Source organism: Maylandia zebra, linkage group LG2, assembly GCF_041146795.1.
Source record: "Maylandia zebra isolate NMK-2024a linkage group LG2, Mzebra_GT3a, whole genome shotgun sequence".
Taxonomy (NCBI): Eukaryota; Metazoa; Chordata; class Actinopteri; order Cichliformes; family Cichlidae; genus Maylandia; species Maylandia zebra.
In genome coordinates this window covers 32,736,116-32,757,043 of record NC_135168.1, presented here as the reverse complement: position 1 = coordinate 32,757,043, position 20,928 = coordinate 32,736,116, and the positions used below count along the sequence as shown (strand labels likewise).

The following is a 20,928-nucleotide window of genomic DNA, read 5'->3' as shown; positions in this document are numbered from 1 at the left end:
AAATGTTCCGATTTAATAGTTGCAAACATACAAGCTGCAACACAGAGTGTTTGAATGCTAAACTTTGTAGCCTTAAGTAAAGCAAAAAACTGACCACAGTGGCCCCACTGGTCTAGAAGAAGTGTCATATTTAAATAGAGGGTTGCTTAGTCAGTATAGTTAGGCCTAAGGAATGCAGAAAAGAGAGAGAGAAAGGAGTGCTGACTGCAGCAATTCTGGCCGGCCTGTCTCCAGAGCTCGAAGTAGTCGTCAGGCCATTGATTGGCTACACTGGTCTCAGCCACTGTAAATGTCCGCAGAGGCCACATACACTCGCATGCACACTCAGCCACACACAGAGACAGAGCTGCTCTGACCTTATTCCTGACATAATGATGGCCTGTGTCGGCCTGTAGCGTCCACTTTCCCCCTCTCCAGTTCAGAGCTCTGAGTTCAGTCAGTGTTCAAATGCAGGAAGAGCCTGGGTCAAAGTGAGTTACTGCTGTCTGTTCTCTCCTGCCACTTAAACCAAAAAGGGGTTATTCCTGGACACACTAAAACTGGTGCCATTCATCTGTGCTGTAATTTACCAATGTGAACTGTTGAGCTCAAGCTCAAATCCTTGTGCGAGGGGTAAGGACATTTATCAAACAGAAGTGTGGAAACAAATAGTTCCTGTCATCTAAACACCTTCAAGCATCGAAAGCTAGCTTTGAATCTCTGGTCAGATTTTAAATCTTGTTTACGATACATTAATCAGCTCCTGATTTGAAATAAAAGTCGACTCATTTTAGACAAAGCTTTAAAGAGCTGTGTACGCTCACAGAACATTTACCATTTAAGCATTTTGGCCTCTTTTATAGTAGGAAAACTTCAACATGTTGGGACATTCTTGTCGTGCTTGGCTGCTGAGCTGATTGCTAGCAAACTGTTTAGCATGAAGTGATAACCACACAACAATTAGCCAAGCTTAGTGTAATCACTTGGGAAATGGTGGAAACAGGTAGCTCAAATCTGACAAAATGTAGAAAAAAAACAAACAAAAAAACCCCCTTTATATCAGTGCGTCTGAAGTTTAACAATTAGTGCAATATCTTGTTTGTTGAAGCAAACGCTGCCCCCACCTGACTTAGCTATGCTAAGCTAATCCTGTCGTGTCTGTAGTTTTGAAGCTACATGAGTTGATAAGACTGTGGTTCGATTTCCTTTCCTTGATTTTTATGCAGCTAAACTGCGAGTGAGCTGAACTCTACTTTTATCAAGCTAAACTTTTGTTTCTTCCATGACTTTAAGCTCCACAGCAACATAGTGCATTGTAAACTACAAGGGCTCACACAGCTACTGGTAACCAGCCCAGTTTAGGTCTCCTCTCTTATCCAAATACACAGATAGCAAAGGGAAGCAGGGAGAGACCTACCAAAATAACAGAGCATAAACTGCTGCTGGAGAGCTTTTTTCAAATCCCAGGGGTCTTCATTATTTTCCCAGATGCTATTACCTCCACATAATTATGCTGCCTCTTCAAACAATCAGTTTTTTATTTGAGCAAATTCCACATTTTTCCTCAGAAAACGAGCTGAGCTAAAAAAAACAACTCCCTGTTTTGAAGTGAGTCTCCAAAAACCCTCATTCACAGACACGAAGGCAGCGTTGTTGCTTAATAGGCCTACATGATGATTCCATAATGTAACGGAATTTGTACGATCCATATTCACACTAATGTAATTTTAACTTTGAAGGCTGATAAGATGAACTTATCAATTGCTGTTGACAGTTACAGTTTACTGGTGGTGTGTATCCGTCTTTACTCTTTAGCAGCTCAATTTGGGATTGAACGAAGAGCTGTGTTGACTGGAGACTTCCCTCTGCTGTCTCTCCCCCCTCTTCTCTTCTTCTTTTATCCCCTTACTCTTCTCCCCAAGTCCCTCTTTACTTCCTCCTCCCTCCCACCAACTCTCCCAGCTCTGCCTCAGCATCTCAGCCTCCCCCAAATGCTTCAGCCCCCCCCACCGTACACGCACACACACCTCTCTTTCCCCCACTGCTTATCTCCTACCCCAGAGTGAGGTATCAGAGTGGTGAGGGTCTAGCTGAGGGAGTAATGAAGGGTTGGAGCTGAGAGCCTGGCAGGGTGCGATCTGCACCGTCACCCCGAGGAGAGAGAGACAGAGATAACACCTACCTCCCTCACATGTCAATCAGAACCGCTCCCAAGCCCCTGCATGCATGCTTTCGCATGAGCAACACCTATCAAGATGCACAAGGAAATTCATATGGGGAAAAAAGCAGACAAAAGACGTCTGCACACAGACACAACACTCCCCCCTTCAGAAAACTCATATAAACACTGGAACAAATTGTTTGTGCCCGAGCTGACAGCACAGGCAATAGATAGGCACGTTCAATCACATGCCCTCACAAGCCATCGTTCCATTTAAAATGGCTGCCCATTTCTCTGCTTTTCTCTGATGTGATGAGTTATAGGCAGAATACAGCTTTTCACATATGAAAGTGGAACATGGGCTCTCATTTCAAACAGGATGCCTCCTTCAGGGTTTTTTTTTTCTGACAATAGGAAGAAATTCCAGAAAGAGTGAGCAGATAATCACACTGGTCTGAATAAAGGTCTTCTAACAATTGCCCTATAATCTGCTCCTGCCTCTAGCCTAATTAGCCTATATAGCAACACAGGCACAGGACAGGAAGCACCATGGTGGCAGCAGTGGTGGTGCCGGCAGACATTATGTACCTTGGCACCTCCTTAACATAGCACATAATGGGAACAAAAGACTGCAGTCACGGTGGAAACAAATGGAAAGGACCTTTTCTGTAATTTTTTATGCCTTCAGTGTTGTGTTTGGCAGGTCTTTAGCTCACCACTGTCTGGTGGTTGACTTGGATCACCTCATCCCCTGGATGGATCTTCTTACACTGATCTGCTGGAGACTGCAGAGGCAAAAAATGGAGGACAAAAACAGACAATGGAAACAAATTTAGGCGAATACTGAGGCAACAAAATCGGTGTTATATTGGGGTTGGTGGAGCATCAACCTTTCAAATGAGTGAAGCAAAAACTCACATTCTCTGTGGTTCCGGTGATAACATGGAGTCCATCATATGTTGATTTTATATACATCCCCTGAAGCGCAAGCAAACACAGGTAGGCAGGGTGGATTTAGTATAAGAGTACACAGGGAAATACATCATATGTACAGTACTGTGCAAAAGTCTTGAGCTGCCGTTCATGTTTTTATATTTTGCTAGATAAATGGGAAATAGGTGCACCGGTTTATGAGCGGTTTACACAGTAATATAAGGGAAAAACAGAGTTTGCATAATACTGACAAACTTGATTGTTTAATACAGCATGAACTCTCTTAGCCAAGCTTTATTCTAATTTCTACAAGTAGTCTTCAGGAATAGTTCCCCAGGCTTGCTGAAGGACATTCAAAGCTCTTCTTTGCACGTTGACTGCCCGAGGACTTTGTTCTCTGTAAAGATGATCCCACAATGCTCTAATAACATTGAGGTCCAGGCTCTGTAGAGGCCAATCCATGACTGATAGAGGTCCATTGTGTGATTTTCTACACAGGTATGCTGTTACTGTACTGGAAGTGTGTTTGGGATCATTGCCACGTTGAAAAATGAAGCTGTTGCCAATCAGACACCTTATAGACAAGACACCGGAAGCGAACCAATATTTCCATCCCGAGCAAAATCCACCTTTTCCGGACACTGATCCTGCCGATTCTACTCTATGGATCCGAAACGTGGACGGTGCTCAAAGTGGACCTCAACAAACTCAAAGTTTTCCAGATGCGTTACCTTCGGCAAATATTGCGAGTATCACTTCGAGACCGCCTTCGAAATGAGGACATCCGACGGATGTGCGACAACCAACCACCAATCGAGGAGCAAATTCAAAAACGCAGATCGCGATGGTTTGGCCATGTGTGTCGAATGGACGCGAGCCGACTACCACACCAACTCTTCTGGTGTAAACGACCCACCCAGTGGAGAATCCAACAAATAGCACCAAAGAAAACATGGCTAAAACAGGTCGAAGATGACGTCAGAGATTGCAGAATAAATCTCGACAAGGCCAGGACAATCGCCAACGATCGTCATGCATGGAAACGAGTTGTGAAGGAAATTCGACATCCATTGGCACCCACCATTGGCGTATTGGCTTAGGAGCCGATCCAGGCCTAACGCCAGCTAGGGATCAAAGAAGAAGAACAAGATTGATAGATAAGACACCACCAATGGCTTGAAATGCAGCCTAAACCACGACAGAGCCTCCACCGTGTACATACATGTTGAAAATTACTTGAACAGAAATTTCCAGTTAGGATTCATCACTCCATCAGACCTGTTGCCACATATTTTCAGTCCAGTTCTTGTGTAATTTGCTATCAGTTTCTCTCTGTTTTACATCCTTCCTTGACAGTCACCCTACCACATAGACCATTTCTGATGAGGCTTCAGTGAGCAGTTGGTGGATCAGCTGAAGGACCAGATACATTTCTCAGGTCTTCTGTCAGGTCTTTGCTGGAGGTTTTCCTATTTCTTAAGGACATGACTTCTCGTCTGCTGTAGATAGTTTTTTAGGCTTACCAGTTTGACTTTTGTCCAGGATGCACTGCACACAATGGCAGGATACAAGTTTTTTGTCTAGAACTTCTTTGGCATTTTCAAGACCTCTGCACAGTGCTGCATATTTATCCTTTGACCTGAAAAGTGAGAACTTCAGACCTAGTTAGGAAATATTTGCTGTGAGACTTCAACTGTACAGATGGATCATTTTAAAGGAAAGGCTAACACAAAGTTTCCGGATAGCCAAGAACCACCAAAACACTCAAACTGCCGGTCCAAATTCTGCACTCTTACTTGACTGGGCTTTCTATGAGACTACAGTTTTATGATACTTGCAAAAAATAAACCAAGACCTGGAGCCTGGAAAATGTAAATTAAGAGCTGTATAATTGCTTCCTGGAAGACTTTTAGGTTAGAAGATGCTATGCAACTACAGGTTGCCTTTCACAGTACAAATATAATTTAATCGATTGTCGAAATAAAGTACTTGTTGATATATGCAGTTTTAAAACAGCCTTAGTTTGTTTGATTGTGTGCATCTTCAAAGAGGTCCTCACCAGGCCTTCGTTTGGCATGATGCTGGTAAGGTGGACCACCTCCAGATGGGCAGACTGAGAGACCAGAGAGTCTGACGACAGAGAGATGATGTGATCGCATATCCCTGCTAAGGTCTTACACTGAAGATGGAGGCAAAGAGAGCAGGGAAAATGACAGGAAGAAAGAAAAAGACAGAAAAAGAGGAAGACAGAAAGTTATTGAGATTGGTTTTGGGCCGCAAGGGATGCTGTGACCTAGCTGGAGGAGGTGAAACAGACATTATTTCATCAGATTGTTCCACGTCGCCACTTCCATCAATCCAGCGCACAAACTGTTTCCTGTCACAGTCCGCCCACAGGCATGCCCACAAGACACCGTCACAGACAGAACAACACATCAGCCGTACTAGCCAGCCTGAGGTGTTCAGTTGACATTTTCTAACGTCTAAATTACAGAGCACAGTTTCCATTTGTTTTTTTTTATCAGTAACATTTGCCTGGATATCAATGAAACAAGCAAAAAAAGAAAAATTGTAAAACTGCTGTATTTTTTCCCCACACTGCACTTAAAGCCTATTCCTAATACAAACAACATTACCCAATCCAAGCAGCACTCACAAAAAGCATTGCCTCACCTTGCCTGTTCTAAATAAACCTTGACTATATTTCAGGCTGTTTGTGTGCTCGGTCACGCATGCAAGTTCATTTATCTTTGCCTTCTAATCTTAGTTGATTGAATGCAGGTGGTTTACAGACACTGTTACCCTGCTTATCCTCCTTCATAGCATCTCTTTGTAGTGCATACACACATGCTAGCACACATGCACACACGCTGAAATGTAACAGGCATACATGGAAGACAGACTACAGCTACAGTATGCTTGTGACTAGCATGGCAGTGATGAACCCTGTATGAAATAATCTTCTGATCTACGTCCTAATGAGCAATTACCAGATTACAGTTACGAAACGAACAGAGGAGATCTTCAGTATACACACATGTGATACACACGGTGTGTGTGTACAGCTCACAGCCTATGATTCATTCAGTGTGAAAGAAAAAGGTGGAGAATCTTCGGCGAGCTGGCTATGTGATGCTGTCTCTCACACACACCTGCATCTTTTTTTCTGAGTCACTTATTTAAAGATCGCCTTGTCTGCTTAGTATTATGTTTATACAGTAATATTATGTTCTAGCCAGCATGTTCACGTTATGTAATGGCATACCCAGCTCAGGCACCAAACAGCATTTTGAGTTTTAGTGAGGGTGGGTTTAAAGGTTGGTTAGGGGTAGAAACAATGAGAAAAGGTGCATTTATAATCCTGTGTATAGAGCCATGCCAAGCTAAAGCTCAAGTGACAATATTGGGGCTGTACTTGTGCTCCTCTTTGATCATTAGACTAATAGTCCTAACCCGGGATTAATGCCGAGTAGAGAGACAAAAAGGCCACCAGTGCGGCTACTCTCAGCTCCTCTAGCTCTGACACCCTGGACCTTGATCTGACACGCCTCCCCAGCACCAGAGCACAGATTATAGGGAGGTTAACTTATGTGGCTGGCTGGCGTGAGATTTAAAAGCAGTCAAACAGAAAGCCAGACATAGTACACTGCCAAACGGATTAAGCTCTGGCGGAATCCCCCTCCTTCAACTGCACCACCACCACATTTCTTATTCCCATTCTCTCATGTGCTTTCATCCTCATCGACTCGCGCCTTCTATCTCATGCACATGTACACACCGAGCACGGTTGCATAATGCATCCTCTGCACATGCATGGTCTCTCACATACTCACACACACACTGCAGCAAGTATCAACCAAGACAGAGCGAAAGATGGAGAGGCAGAGAAGGGAAGAGGAAGAGAGAGAAAGAAGGAGAAAGGCAGGGAGGTGGGAGCGGGAGTCCGGGAGGAAAGGGGGAGAAAACAAGAGAAAGGGAAAACACACAACTAGGACAGTCTTATGTAATTCCTCTCATCCTTATGCATGCATGCACAAAAAACACTCACTCATACACACTTCATGCTCCATCAGACACAGACTCACACATATTCATATCTTATAGCTCTTCTTTTCTATCTCCCTCTCACTCACACACACACACACACACACACACACACACACACACACACACACACACACACACACACACACACACACACACACACACACACACACACACACACACACACACACACACACACACACACACACACACACACACACACACACACTCCTTGTCCATCTGATTGCTGCAGGCCGTGGTCTAAAAGAGAACAGAGTAGCAGTGAGTTTTGCATTATTGAGCAGAAGCTGAGATAGGTACAACTATCACTACAGTAAACAGTCTGTAATCCCCATGCTGGCTATACACTGGAGACTCTTAGATACTGTATGTCTGTCTGAATCAAACTGCATACAGTAGAATACTTGAGTGAAACTGTAAACCCAGTTATGTGAAATGACTGCATTGTAAGTAAGACTTCAGACCGAAATGAGAGCAGAATTTGAAGAATCACTCCCTTTAAAGCATTTCCTTTTAGAATAATCATATATTTATAGAGATTGTTACGATAGGCTATAGTATCGCAGTGTCCTACAGTTATGGTATGTTTACATTTGCTCCACTGTTTTGGAGCTCTGGATGAAAAAGAGCCCGCTGGAAATGTAATTAATCAACCAGTGTTACTCACGGGTGTGTTTAACTCGTTTTCTATCAGTCTAAATCTTCAGTTATAAATATGATCAAATTACTAAAAGCTTACTTAATTTACTTATTTTTTTTATTGCTTTGCTTGTTTTTTTGAAGCTTTGTGCAATGTTGTCTGTAACATGTTACAAAGCAGCAGTACTCAGATTACATTTGCATTGAAATGAGCAACATGATGTTTCCAGTCAATCTGTTACTGTCTCCATTGTTGCGTCAAAAGACAAAAAAGAGAAAAAAAGAGTCTTGCTTGGGGTGATGATAAGTCTGTTAGCTGCTGTCAGCCGCTAACATGCTCTACTTCAAAATTTGAAGAAGCACCTGTGAGTTAAGTGCACCTTGCTGAAGAAGGGTGAGGCTGAAGAGGCGAACATCCTTGCTGCATCTGAGAAACAGGTAGCTTTTAGTAGAAGCTGTAACAAACAGACATAAACCAGCTTGTTGCTGGTTATGTGGTGGAGAAGATGCTACTTATATCCCCCTGCTATACCTGGAGGTCAAATCTAAACAATCGGAGATAAATAGTAAATAGTCTGTTTTTTATAAAGTGCTTTGAGTGCTCTAGTAGAGTAGAAACGCACTTTAATGTACCAAGTTACCATCTATACTGAATCACATCTGGCTGCTGTTATTTTGAAGTAAATAATTTTTAATTTCAGGGGTCACTAGGATTCAAATGTTAGAAATATGCTGTTTTCTTCCCTCTAATTCAGTTTCCAGCTACAATAAAATTCCATCGAGTCAACATAACACATTGGCTAGAACTAACCTATTTTTTTTTACCTAGCAGTGCAATAGAAAAACTTTTTTGGGGACAAGTGCGCTTGTCCAAGTCCAAATATAAGTGCCATTCTGTTTCAAAAACAGGGGATAAGATTGGATATTTGTGTTTGTTGTGTGTGCCTGCATGGTTTATCTCACCTTCACTTCATCTTTGTGGAAAACTCACAGTAAATAAGAGCCTGCGAGGAAGCTGGATCTAAAAACAAACAGCTCCTCCTCTCTCTCGCTCTTCATGCTGTTTCCCTCTTTCACACATAAACCTCCCGCACATAACAGACTTAATCATGTGCGGCCCTTAGTCGGGCACTGATGGCTGTGAGCATGTAACTGCGTGTGCAATGGAGCCCTTTAAATATTTGAATTTGCCTGATGTCATTGTCCTGTGCCATTATTGGGGCTGTAACAGCAGAGGTAAATGACAGCTCAACCAAAGAGCTTATGGATTACAGAGTATCCAATGTGCATGTGCAAAAATATGCATTCCTTGAGCGTTTTCTTTGCCAAAAGATGCGTCAACAGTTTTTTCTGTGAGCTCCCCCTGCTAACATTTCATTTGGTTTCCTCCACCTGACCTTGAATGGCAGCAGGAAGTGTCCTAAACCAACTGTCAACCCAAATCAGACACTGGCTGCTCAGTCCGTTTCACACGTGGATGCAGACAGTTCTCCGTCATGGATGCACACATTTGCGCGCATGGACACACAACACGCACACATACTGAAGCTTTCAGAAGGCCTCGGGCTCATTTGCACTTTAACATGCACAAATTTGTGCCACACACTCGACCAAAAACAAACAGTACGCTGAAGTGCACGCACATACATGCCCACACACGCCCACACACAAACACAAACGTCTAACTGAAGCGCACTCAAATGCACCAGTTTAGCTAATACTTTTTTTTTCTGTTTCACACACAGATTTTCTCTAAATGCTTTAATTTCTCAAAACCGGTGCAGAAGTCTGCCGGTAGATGTGAAATTCTGTTCTTGCAAATACTAGATGGCAGGTTTGTGCAATGAGCCAGCTGCTTGGAAATATGCGGATTACCACGCGCTGCAGTTTCATGTGTGCTGTAACCACATGTGTGACAGTGCAACAATGAAGTAAAGCTAGTTGAGCATGAAAGTTCATTGTTGACCCCAAAAACTGACTGACAACTTTGAATGGTCGCTGATATTATAAGAAAAACTTACCACGTGAAGAATTTTATTCTCTGTCTCATAGACAGTGCAGTCCTGTAGAAAAGAACAAAGAGGAACACATTAAGAAAACATCGATGTGTACATCCGCACTCCAGCTCAAGTGTCTTTCTCTAGTCCAAATATAACATTGAGGAAAGAAGGAAATGAGATGCCCAACAGGAAGAAATGGAAGGCATGTGGACCTGAGCAGTTGGCTATTTTGTTACAACCCCTCTGCATTATGTTTGACAGTAGAGTGACGAGTTTTAGATCTACTCTGGGGTCTGGAGCATCAAATTCATATCTGGATTTATAAAATGACTTTATTTGAAGCTTGACGGAGTGTTATTCACCGACAGCTGATAGGTAATGCATTTCTGAGAAGGCAGCCCACTGAATCCACCAGATGTACACGGTAGCAGCTAATTAATCTGTCTGATGCATTAGTACGGACAGCGCTGCCACCTTTGTCTGTCTCGCTGCACCCTGGCAGCCACATGTTCATTTGGCCCATTGTGGACCTGCGGTGGTCTCTTTCTCCTCGCTCTTCTTTGGCCCTTGTAACAGGGGATGGGTGTTATCTGCTCGGTTCCAGGACTCATTCTGGGCACAAGTACAAACACACTCTCACACACACTCTAAGCAGGCTCTTACTGGGAGGATATGAATGGGGTCCAAGAGAGGAGACATAGTTTCTGTCCAAACAATGAGATGGCTAAAGTACCAGAGTGAGTATGCTGGATGTGTGTGTGTGTGTGTGTGTGTGTGTGTGTGTGTGTGTGTGTGTGTGTGTGTGTGTGTGTGTGTGTATAATGTGGTGCATTAACATGAGGAATCGAGCCAGAGGGGAAGCAGAAGGAGGACAGGGAATTATAGGGATGAGAGACCTCTGGTTCACTGTTCAACAGAGCCTAAGTTAGGCAAGGGATGATGTCTAACAGTGAGTCGATGAGAATGTTGCTTAAGGCTTTTATTGAGAGCCACTCGTCCCATCAGCCATGCTGCAAACAGCCTGTGGCAATGCATGTAAGTTGCACACGTGCTCAAATCTATAGAAACCAGCTGCAGGCAACAAAAGCTCTATACATATTGATGTCTCCAATCCAATCCTGCTCTAGTGTTGACCCTTAAATTCAAATCATGACCTTTATTTTAATGGATATGGAAATGGTGTATTGTGTGATGTTTGCAGGAATGTGTGTGAAAGCACCTGTTGTACAATGGTGGTTAATTCTAGGCAGAGCTGCACAATGTTGTTCTTCAGTAATGAATACTCTGTCACACTGGCAAACGGAGACCTAAGAAAATAAAGAATAATAGGGATCATAACCTGAGAAATGTTTCTGCTGTGTAAAAACAAAACATCCAACAATTTTAGAGAAAAAATGTTTGCCTGAACAATTTGAGAAATATTGGCATTTGGTGTTTTTTTTTTTTTTAATATTTGCAATTTCATTTATTCATTAACACTGTAATTTAAAAAAAACAAAACAATCTAATCTCCATATGTTATCCCCCACCTGTCAAGCCAAGCTAGCAAGTTCTTGGCTGCACCAATTAGATCCACCACTGAAGTGAGAAAATCATTTGGTAGCCTTCGGGAAGCTCGCCCATCATAATGGCCGCCCCTCCGTCTGCCGAGGATGAAATTTTGGAGGTTCTTTGCTGAAGCGTTGAGTTTGTGGGATAGAGTCCGGAGGTTCTCTGTCTCTAGTCCGTAGTTCTGCAGGACAAACAGACAAACTGAGATCAGAAAATATGTTTATCCTGAGAATTTGAAGTTGGATAAAAACGTCACGACCTTCTGTGGAGTCAGGAGCTTTGCCAAAGAGCAAGGAGCTTAACTTAAGTTAGCTAATGTAGGGATTAGAAGACATACATATATACATATATACAAAAACCTAAATATGTATATATATATATTTCAAAAGGTCTGGAAAGAGGAAATATATACATAGGGTTTTGGGTTGCTGATTTTTTTTAAAAACTCTGGATAAAATCATGCTAGCTTTTTCCTAAGTTAAGCTAACCTGACTAGCTAGAGGCACTGACATGCATATTTTTGTTCTGTTCAAGAATAGTGAGGCTAGCTATCACCTTCTGCTAGTCTGTATTTTAGTCCAATATACTTTATCTGTATAACAGACATGATATACAGTCAGTGAATAACTGTATCATCTGATATCTCTGAATGAATACTTTATCAGTTTCTCACATCATTGTGGACGATTGGCCCTCTCTTTATCACAACCTCGTTTCACTTCGTTCATTTAGTTCTCTTAAGGTCCAGCCAGAGCATTTCACTCAGGTTGAGGTCTGGATTTTGAAATGCTTTTATTTTTTTTATCTATATTTTAATTCTATTGTAGATTTACTGCTGCACTTGATATCAATTTTCTGTTGCATAACCCACGATTAGCTAACATTTTACTGTCAGACAAATGCTGTCACTTTCTAGAGTCACACCTGACTCTAGAATTCTTTGATGAGCTCATGGTCAGATTTCAGTCAGGTGCCCAGATGCTGTCACTGCAGACCAAGCTGAAATCATCACCCTCCACTGCCATGCTCGACAGTTGGTTTGAGCTGTTTTGCCAAATGTGGCACTGTGCAACACATCTCATCTTTATTCCCCCACTCCCATGTAGAAAATGTATATGAAAGAAAAGGCTTTGTACTGTCATCAGCTTTTACACTCAGCACGCTAACTGAGGCCTGTAGAGTCTGAGATGTTTCTCAAAGTGTATTTAGTTTTTCACTGGGTTGCAGAGATGTCTGTGAAAAGTCTTTTTACATGTCTGTAGCTAGTGATAGATAAGCCTAATTTACTCGAAGACTAAGTGTTTGAAAAATATTTGTATATTTTGTAAGAGTATTTATTTTTTAAATACTTTTTTATACTTATTATTTAAAGCTATGATCTTTACACAAGTCTTAGCTGATCATGTGCAAAGATCATATTTAAGAAACATGAGTTAAATAAAAACTTATTCCGGGTGAAATTACATGAAATTTAAAAATGTCATCTGGGAATTACTAATAATCATTCATACAGCCACTAACTGCACTAATAGAAAAACACTGAGCTGGCTGAGTAGCCCATTACTGCACTGGGACCCTTTTAAATAAACAAACACACATCCACTAATCCACACTGTGCTCAGCATCCCAAGGCACCTCAAGTCATGTCCTGTATGACGGAGCCTGATTCCTGCTGACACACACACACACACACACACACACACACACACACACACACACACACACACACACACACACACACACACACACACACACACACACACACACACACACACACACACACACACACACACACACACACACACACACACACACGCCTCCTTGTGTAGTCAGATCCACAGGCTGAGCTAGACGTATCTATTCCTCCTCTGCCTCTAGATCTATTCTACACAGTCACGACCACAGTGACTACAAAGGATGGAGGGTTTCACAGTGGCAGCAGAGAGAGAGAAAGAGAGAGATGAGGCAACTAAAGAAGTAAAGAGGCAGAAGACAAGAAGGGGGGAGCGAGACGAACAGAGACCGTACCCAGCTATGCATCTTGCTGAAACTGGGTCATGCATACACTGTGTTCTGGATAATCTCCTGTGCGAATGCAGATGCATGCATGTACATAGAGTGAATGGTTTGCACAGCTGTAATTAGGCTGTCATATGATTCAGTCTAGAGCTGTGTGCTGCTCTTTGCAGGCTACAGAGCGCTTGAGATGAAGCGGGGGAATAAAAGCGCATGAATGACTTTGACTTTGGAGAAAGAGAGAAGTAATTTTAGCAATGCTTGCGTGTGTGTGTGTGTGTGAGTGTGTGTGATGGAGAGAGTGTGCCAGATCAATACAGTAAGAGAGCGATGCCATTAGAGTACCACCCATCCACCCCACCCCCTGCCATTCATGTGAATGTGGTTACCATAGCAGCCATGTTTGGAGTGGCCTCTTTGCTATGCTGGTATTTCTGCTATTGTTCGTACACTGAGTCACAATCACACATCATTTATGACATGTTTGGGTAAAAGAGGGACTTAACTATAAAACCCTGTTGAAAAGTAAAGTATTGCTCAGCTGCAGATTCCTCGGTCAAAGCTTTTGCACTATGCTTGCACCAAAATGTAGAATGTCTATCAATCATAGAAAGAATATATCCATCGTGCCCATGTTGCTTTCTGCAAAAAGATTTGGCCTCAATGCTCAAATTAGTCAGATGGATTCTGTGCAACCAATGAATTTTATATTTTTACTGCAGGCTTTTTGCATCTCTTCAAAATAAGTCCTGCTGTAATTTTTGTGACTGTTGAGCACTGCATTTAATATAACAGTGATTTTTTTTTAACCTTGATTGTCAGGGACATCTATTTACAGTTCAGTGAGTTAAATAAATGTTTAAAAACAGAGCTACATATAGCTTGATTTGTTTGTAATGGCCCCTTTTGTAAGTCTATTCCAAACTACTTGGTAAACAGTTAAAAGACCAAGTAATACACCAAGCATGAGCTGGTAAGCATGGTAAGAAATAAATGTTGCAACTAACTTTGTTTTGCAGTCACAAGATAGCACTGAGAAGGACCCACAAATGAAAGAGGTGCAGGGAGAGATGAAAGTAGAATAAAGGAAATGACAAAAAGCAGATTTGGAGAGTTAGAAACAAAAAGAAAAAATATGTATTATCAGTGAAGATTATGACAAAACAACTTTAATTGTTAAGTTACGAAAAGCTAATCACAATCAATCTCATAAACTCACCCAAAGTGTCAAAGTGAGAATCTTTCATGGCTGCCGCTGTTTCAATACACAGATACGTGCTCAGTCCAAAACTTATCTCATGTTACAGTGAGAAAGAAATTCCTTAATGAAGAGCAAAAGTGATAGATGATTGTGATAAAAGCTCTCACTGACATGTTTGTTTTCCAGTGGACAGTTTCTCAGCCTTTAGTTCACACAAATCTTTCAAACCACAGACACATTCAGTAAATAGTCACTCTTGCTTCTGTCATTTGCTCTACAATTTCACATTTATAACAAACTGAAAAAAAAAGTCTCCAACAAGTCGGAGTGACATGACTCACCAGACGGCCTAATGAATTTAGCCGTTCAGACAAAAAAATTTACAGGAGCTAAGGTTTGATTTGTTGCTTAAAGCTGTTTGTGGAAGTCTTTCCTCTGAGTTTATGAAGTACCTGTAGCACCAGACAGCACCAGGATCCTCCCACAGGTGTCTCCAAATGAAGAGAGGTAGTTACACACACTTACTCATGTAATTAAATAGCTTTAATTATTAATTATTCCCCACCCACAAAATTAGAGAGAGTTAGGTCAGAACCTAAAGGCTATGTATACTATGCACTTTTTAACTTTTTAGACAGGTGAGTTGTCACGCAGATAGCCAGAGTGCATCGATGTCCTTGGGATAAATCCTGAGCTAATATCACACCTATATAAGGCTGATGGTTTAGATCTGATGGATGTTTTTTTACAGGATACAAAGGGCAAACGTTAGGTAGTGCAGGATAAAGCAGGTGCAGGGTGGTACTTAGGTAGCATCTAAGTAGCACCCCTGTATAGTCCTGAGACCAGTTTTCCAGTGCTTTTCTCGTGTACGTTTATTTGAAGAGGAAAAAACTTCCACGGGACACCGATGAGAAAAGATACAAACAAAAATTTATTCCACAGCTTGTAAATCTTCTTACAGGAGTAATCAGGTCTAAGTTATCCTCAACAACAAACATACTACGGTAGAAAAACCGTGTGGCTCCCTCCCGGGATTTTAACTACAAACCAAGCCTTTAAGGCACATGTATTCACAGTTTTACTTAACCAAGCCAACACGAATGCAAGAAAATAACTTTAGTTCAATTATAACCGTGAATTTACTTATTAAATTATTAATTACACAAAACAAGTTTAACAACAAATATAAATACTGAAGTATATGAGCTATATTAACCTGGCTCCCACAACCCTGTTCACATAAATGGCCACCTTAGCTACTTAGGTAGCCTAAGTAGCCTGACTGTTAAAGTCGATTTAATTAATCAGTTAAAGCAGAACACATAATGTATACTGCAGTACAACCCTCACTATTAAATAGTGAGGGTTGTACTGCAGTACAACAAACTTGTTTGTATTTTTGTCCTGTAACTTTAATGGCACCAATATCTTTGTCTTTCATGTTAGGAAGGAGCAGTAATTTTGTTTTTTAAGTTATTTCCAAGCACAGCTTGCTGAAAATTCACTACCCACATATTCTACTTAGTATACATGCTGGGGGCAAAATTTGATTGCACAGGCATAAAAGAAGGAACGTTTCTACAATTACAGCAAGACTGAAAGCTCAGTCAGTTCTTGAAACCTGCATTGATCAAGATCAACAGACAGACCAGAGAGGGATCCCAGCTGAACCATGGGAGCCAACTTCATCTCTTCTTTATGACCAGACATTTCATTTCCTTTTATCGTCCAAATATTCAGGATCTACATGAACCACAGAGCTGTGGCGCTCAAGTTTTTCCTCACTAAATATGTTTTTTTTTAAAGATTTGGATTTATTGGGTTTAATATGGGTTTATTTATTCTTTTTTATTAGCCAAAATAATTGGAATCATAACGACGTCCCTGCAAGAGAGACTGGGCAAGGAATGAGCAGTGGCATGATCAGACAAGCTGTACACCTGCCAACAGATTACCCAGATTTTCTAAACATACCAAAAAATGTTGGTACTAATCCCTCTGAACATAAAAAAAAACTGTGTGTGCACAATGCAGCCTGTTTGTAGTCTTAGCATTACAATTGTCAGTTTGGATAATATTTCTGTGCTGTTTTTAAGTACACTATAAAAACGGGTAAATGTGGGCTATATTTAAACATGCCTGACTGTGTGTGCTTTCCCATCAGACGCTGACCCATTCATCAGTCTCACTAATTATCAGTGCAACTGATCGGAATGACGCCAAACAAATAAAAAGTAAAAGTACTCACAGCGGTAGCTTCAGTGGCTCATTTTGTCTGATACTCAGAATTTATGTCCGTGAGAAATTTCCGGACATATGGTGATCGCTACTGCTGGACTCTCATTCCCATACTGGAACATTTGAATGAGAAGAGGTGCTGATTAGCACACACACACACACACGACCATGTATGCACACACACACACACACACACACACACAGACACACACATTCAAACAGCCCCAACTAATCCACCCATGTGTGCATGGGAGATAAGGTGCATCCTGCATACTCTTTCTACATTCTCTCTCTCTCTCCCATTCCCTCTCACCCTCGCTTTCTCTCTCTGGGAGAGTAGCACCTAATTCTCCCTAATTCTCTAATCCCGGGCAGGGCCGCTGCACATACAGTCAGCAATGACCGAGGAAGTACACACAAAGCGAGGCCTGAATGATTTTCTTTTTTTTTCAGTCATTTCTTAAGCCAATATCAATAACTGGTGGAGGAAAATAAACAAAAAACAACATATATACCTTTGAACCTGTTAGTATTTCTGTGAGTTATAAAAGAAGAAAACTCATAGTCACATCTTAAAGTAACTGGGAAAAAGGAGCAAATATCTTCTTGTAAAACCTACTTGCACATAATGTACTTTTTAAAAATCAGCTTCAACACTAGAACCAGCTATGGTTTAAAACCTTTAACAGGATACAATAACTTTATCCTAACAAAAAACAGCAGTTTACTTGATATCTCATATATCTAGATAATGTATTATTTTATATATCTAAACAAAACCAGAAGAAACTATAATACATTGTGGTATCCAAACAGGTGCAGTAGTTCATAGTGCTCCCTGACTTTGTCAAATCCATCTACATGTCGTTACAGGAGGGTTGTTGACATGGTGGCTAATCAATGAACCCGAAACCTTTAAATGAGTTGATTTTAACAGATTTTCCATATGTTTTATGCACTAGACAATGATTGTTCTTTGGTGAAATGTTCACCTATCATATATACACATACATACACTCACCAGTCACCTTATTAGGTACACCAGACTGAAACCACTTCTGCCTGCAGAACTGCCTTAACTTTGAGGCACAAATTCAACAAGGTGCTGGAGACATTCCTCAGAGATTTTGGTCAATATTAACACGACAGCATCACACAGTTGGTTCACATTAGTTGGCTTCACATCCATAAAGTCAAACTCCCATTCCACCACATCCCAAAGATGCTCTACCAGATTGAGATCTGCTGACTTTAGAGGCCAATTGAGTGCCGTGAACTCACTGACATGTTCAAGAAACCAGCTTGAGATGATCTGAGCTTTGTGACATGACAAAGCAGCCATCACTGTGGTCACACTGTGGACGCTGTGGTCACAAAGGGATGCACATGGGATGGCTCAGTTGGTGCTAAGGAAATATTCCCCACACGGTCTGTGTAGGTTCTCCGTCATCCCAGTAATGGTAGTCTAAGGAGCTTGGAAAGAAAGCGCCTGGACTTTTTACAGTTTAAGCAAGAAACTTAGAGAAGTCCAGTGGCTTTCTTTCCCAGCTCCTTGGATATTCCCCACACCATTACACCACCGCCAGCCTGAACCTTTGATACAAGGCAGGACGGAGCCATGCTTTCATCTTTATATGTAGATGTTTTCCTTAAAGAGCAGTTGAACGCGTGTGCCTGAAAAAATGACTAATGAGTGTATTTTTAAGCTTATTTTATCTCAGCAATAACTATAACTAACTAATAGCTATAAAAGAAGATAACAAGCATATCTAGGAGCTTGTTGACCATCACTCCATCCAGTACTGTGCATTTAAAATCATAGGCTGACCAGGGCGCAGAGGAGGTCCACGGCTTCCAGGATGAGCTCCTGGTGTCCTATCCTGGTGACACCCAGCTCCTCCAGCTCCTGATGGGTGATGTGAAGCAGCTGCTCTCCTCCCATCTGCTCCCGCTCGAAACTCTTGATGTACTGCTGGAGACAGTCATCCAGACCTAAGGAGAGTGGAGACAGACACAGATTAGGATGTGTTGATGTATCTGTCGTCTATCACTTTGCGCAGCTGTATATAGAAAAATATTTATATTGGCTTCAATCAGTGATTTAGAAGGCTTTCTGCTCTGAGACAAAGACGGAAAACACGATTAGGAAATATTGTCCCAGACATGACTGACTGACACAAGAATGAGCTCCTTTCCCGAGACCGAATCCTGGCTTACTTTGATGCAACACTGTAGTCAGGCATAAAAACATGCAAATTGTGCCTGCCAAATAGAAAGTAAAGATAAACAGCAGCCTCAAGCCAGGAGCTCTGACTGATCTATGAGCAACTTACTGACAGCTAGAAAACACATCTGTTGGTACACCTTTTCTGTACGGGATGATAAGCTTGATGAGGAAAAAAAAGTCTTTTCTCACCACTGCTTTTAACATTCAAGAGGCAATAAAAGAGATTTTAGAGCGAAAAGAATCTATTTCACACATATTTTGCATAATTAAAGAGCCATTCGAAAGAAAACGAGGAAGATGCGAACAATAAATCGACGTATGACTTGCTGCTGTTACGCTGTGGCTGCCTGCTTTGCACAGAGCCAATCAGCTGCACATAGGCGTGGTGGATACAATTGATCGGTAAGAGCCTCTGGCTTTGATTCAAATATAGTCAGCAAAAAAGGCGCATCTCCCCACAGATCTAATGAACGAGCCCGCTCCAAAACGAGCAAACACAGAGCAAAAAAGTTGCACAAGAGTAAGCAAATCCATGCGCACACACATGCACAGAACCACAGTTAAACACATAAGGTACACTCACTCCCCCTATGAGCATGGACTTCAAACACAATGCAATTACAGCTAGTGTTGCTCTTCAGGGTCTTGACACCTCTGTGGATGCCCGTTGTTAAAGCCTAGCAGAGCTGTGAGGAAAACACTGATGCCCGAGGGATGCAAAGCTTAAGAGCAGACAGTGCGGTAGCACCTCAACAAAGTCACCACACATGCGTATATAGAGTACACACACTTGAGCGAGATATCTCTTGGTCTTCGTGTGCCATGGGAGATACCAGAACGGGGGAAAAAGCCTGCTGTTGCTCTGAGTGACATGCAGACAAAGTGTTGTTACATATAGCACAGCAGAGCCATTTCAAAAGCAACACATCAGTGACACCGGTAGCAACACAAGTGGAAACTGTTTAATAGAATAAGTTCCCCGTGGAAAAGCCCTAATGGCCCACATGTAAGCATGTGTTTCACAGGTAATGATACAGTGTTGCAACGTGGAAGGCTTGTGTGATAACTTAGTCTGCACATGAATTAGGTGCATATGAGGATTTGTTTTCATATAGGCAATATTAGTACACATCAATACCGTTATTCAAGTACTATATTATAATTATTATGTTGCACACAATACAAAATTGAGGTACTGGTGCTTCTACCAGTTGTGTATTCCTGTTTTAAACAATTCATGCTTTCAAATTCAACCGAACAACTACTACTGTTATAACTTGTTATTTTTCTCATTTTATATATACGAACTTATTGGAAGTTACCCGTTTACTTTTTAATGCACAGGTACAATCCATAATCTGTACTTTTTTCTAAATATTCTATTTAAACGTCTTCCAGTAGCCTGCTCTGTCTGCACACTACAACCTGGTTTTGCCACTTTTATCTGTACTTTAATCTTAATAACTGTACAGTACTCTGTTTTTGTAACTATTGTCCATCATGTAAATATTTTTTTTCTGTAAAAATTGTGTGTGTTTGTTTTCGGTGTCCTGTTCTGTTTGTATATGTGCTTTTCTTTTGCTGCTGTTACAACCAAATTTCCTCTAGTGGGACATTTAAAGGATTATTCTATTCTAAATAAAAAAATATTTATGGCTTTTTAGAAAAAATCTTAAGAAATTATAACATTAAACCTTTAAGATATAAGACATGGCCAGGTTAGACATATTAGATGGTGTGTAAACTGTTTTGAACTATTTCTCTCCATTTTGCTAGGAATATAGGAAATTAAAATAATTAAAATACAGGATATGTAAGGTAAAAAAACAAACAAAAAAACCCAGTTTGTATGAGTCAATATTTGATTTGACAACCTTTACTCTTCATCACAGCCTGAACTCTCCCAGGCAAACTT

At 41.3% G+C, this 20,928-nt stretch overlaps 1 protein-coding gene across 1 annotated transcript in view; it reads right to left on the bottom strand.

Annotated features, from left to right (window-relative positions):
• The window catches only part of si:ch211-26b3.4 (connector enhancer of kinase suppressor of ras 2), a 67,312-nt gene that overhangs the window by 34,552 nt on the left and 11,832 nt on the right, over positions 1-20,928 (bottom strand). Inside the window, exons 2-8 of the mRNA XM_012922452.4 lie at positions 18,615-18,778; positions 11,307-11,509; positions 10,997-11,084; positions 9,799-9,840; positions 5,133-5,252; positions 3,059-3,118; positions 2,857-2,925 (exon numbers count right to left, since the gene is read on the bottom strand). Of these exons, the coding sequence (XP_012777906.3) occupies positions 2,857-2,925; positions 3,059-3,118; positions 5,133-5,252; positions 9,799-9,840; positions 10,997-11,084; positions 11,307-11,509; positions 18,615-18,778 (746 nt within the window). The remainder of the gene's footprint in view (positions 1-2,856; positions 2,926-3,058; positions 3,119-5,132; positions 5,253-9,798; positions 9,841-10,996; positions 11,085-11,306; positions 11,510-18,614; positions 18,779-20,928) is intronic.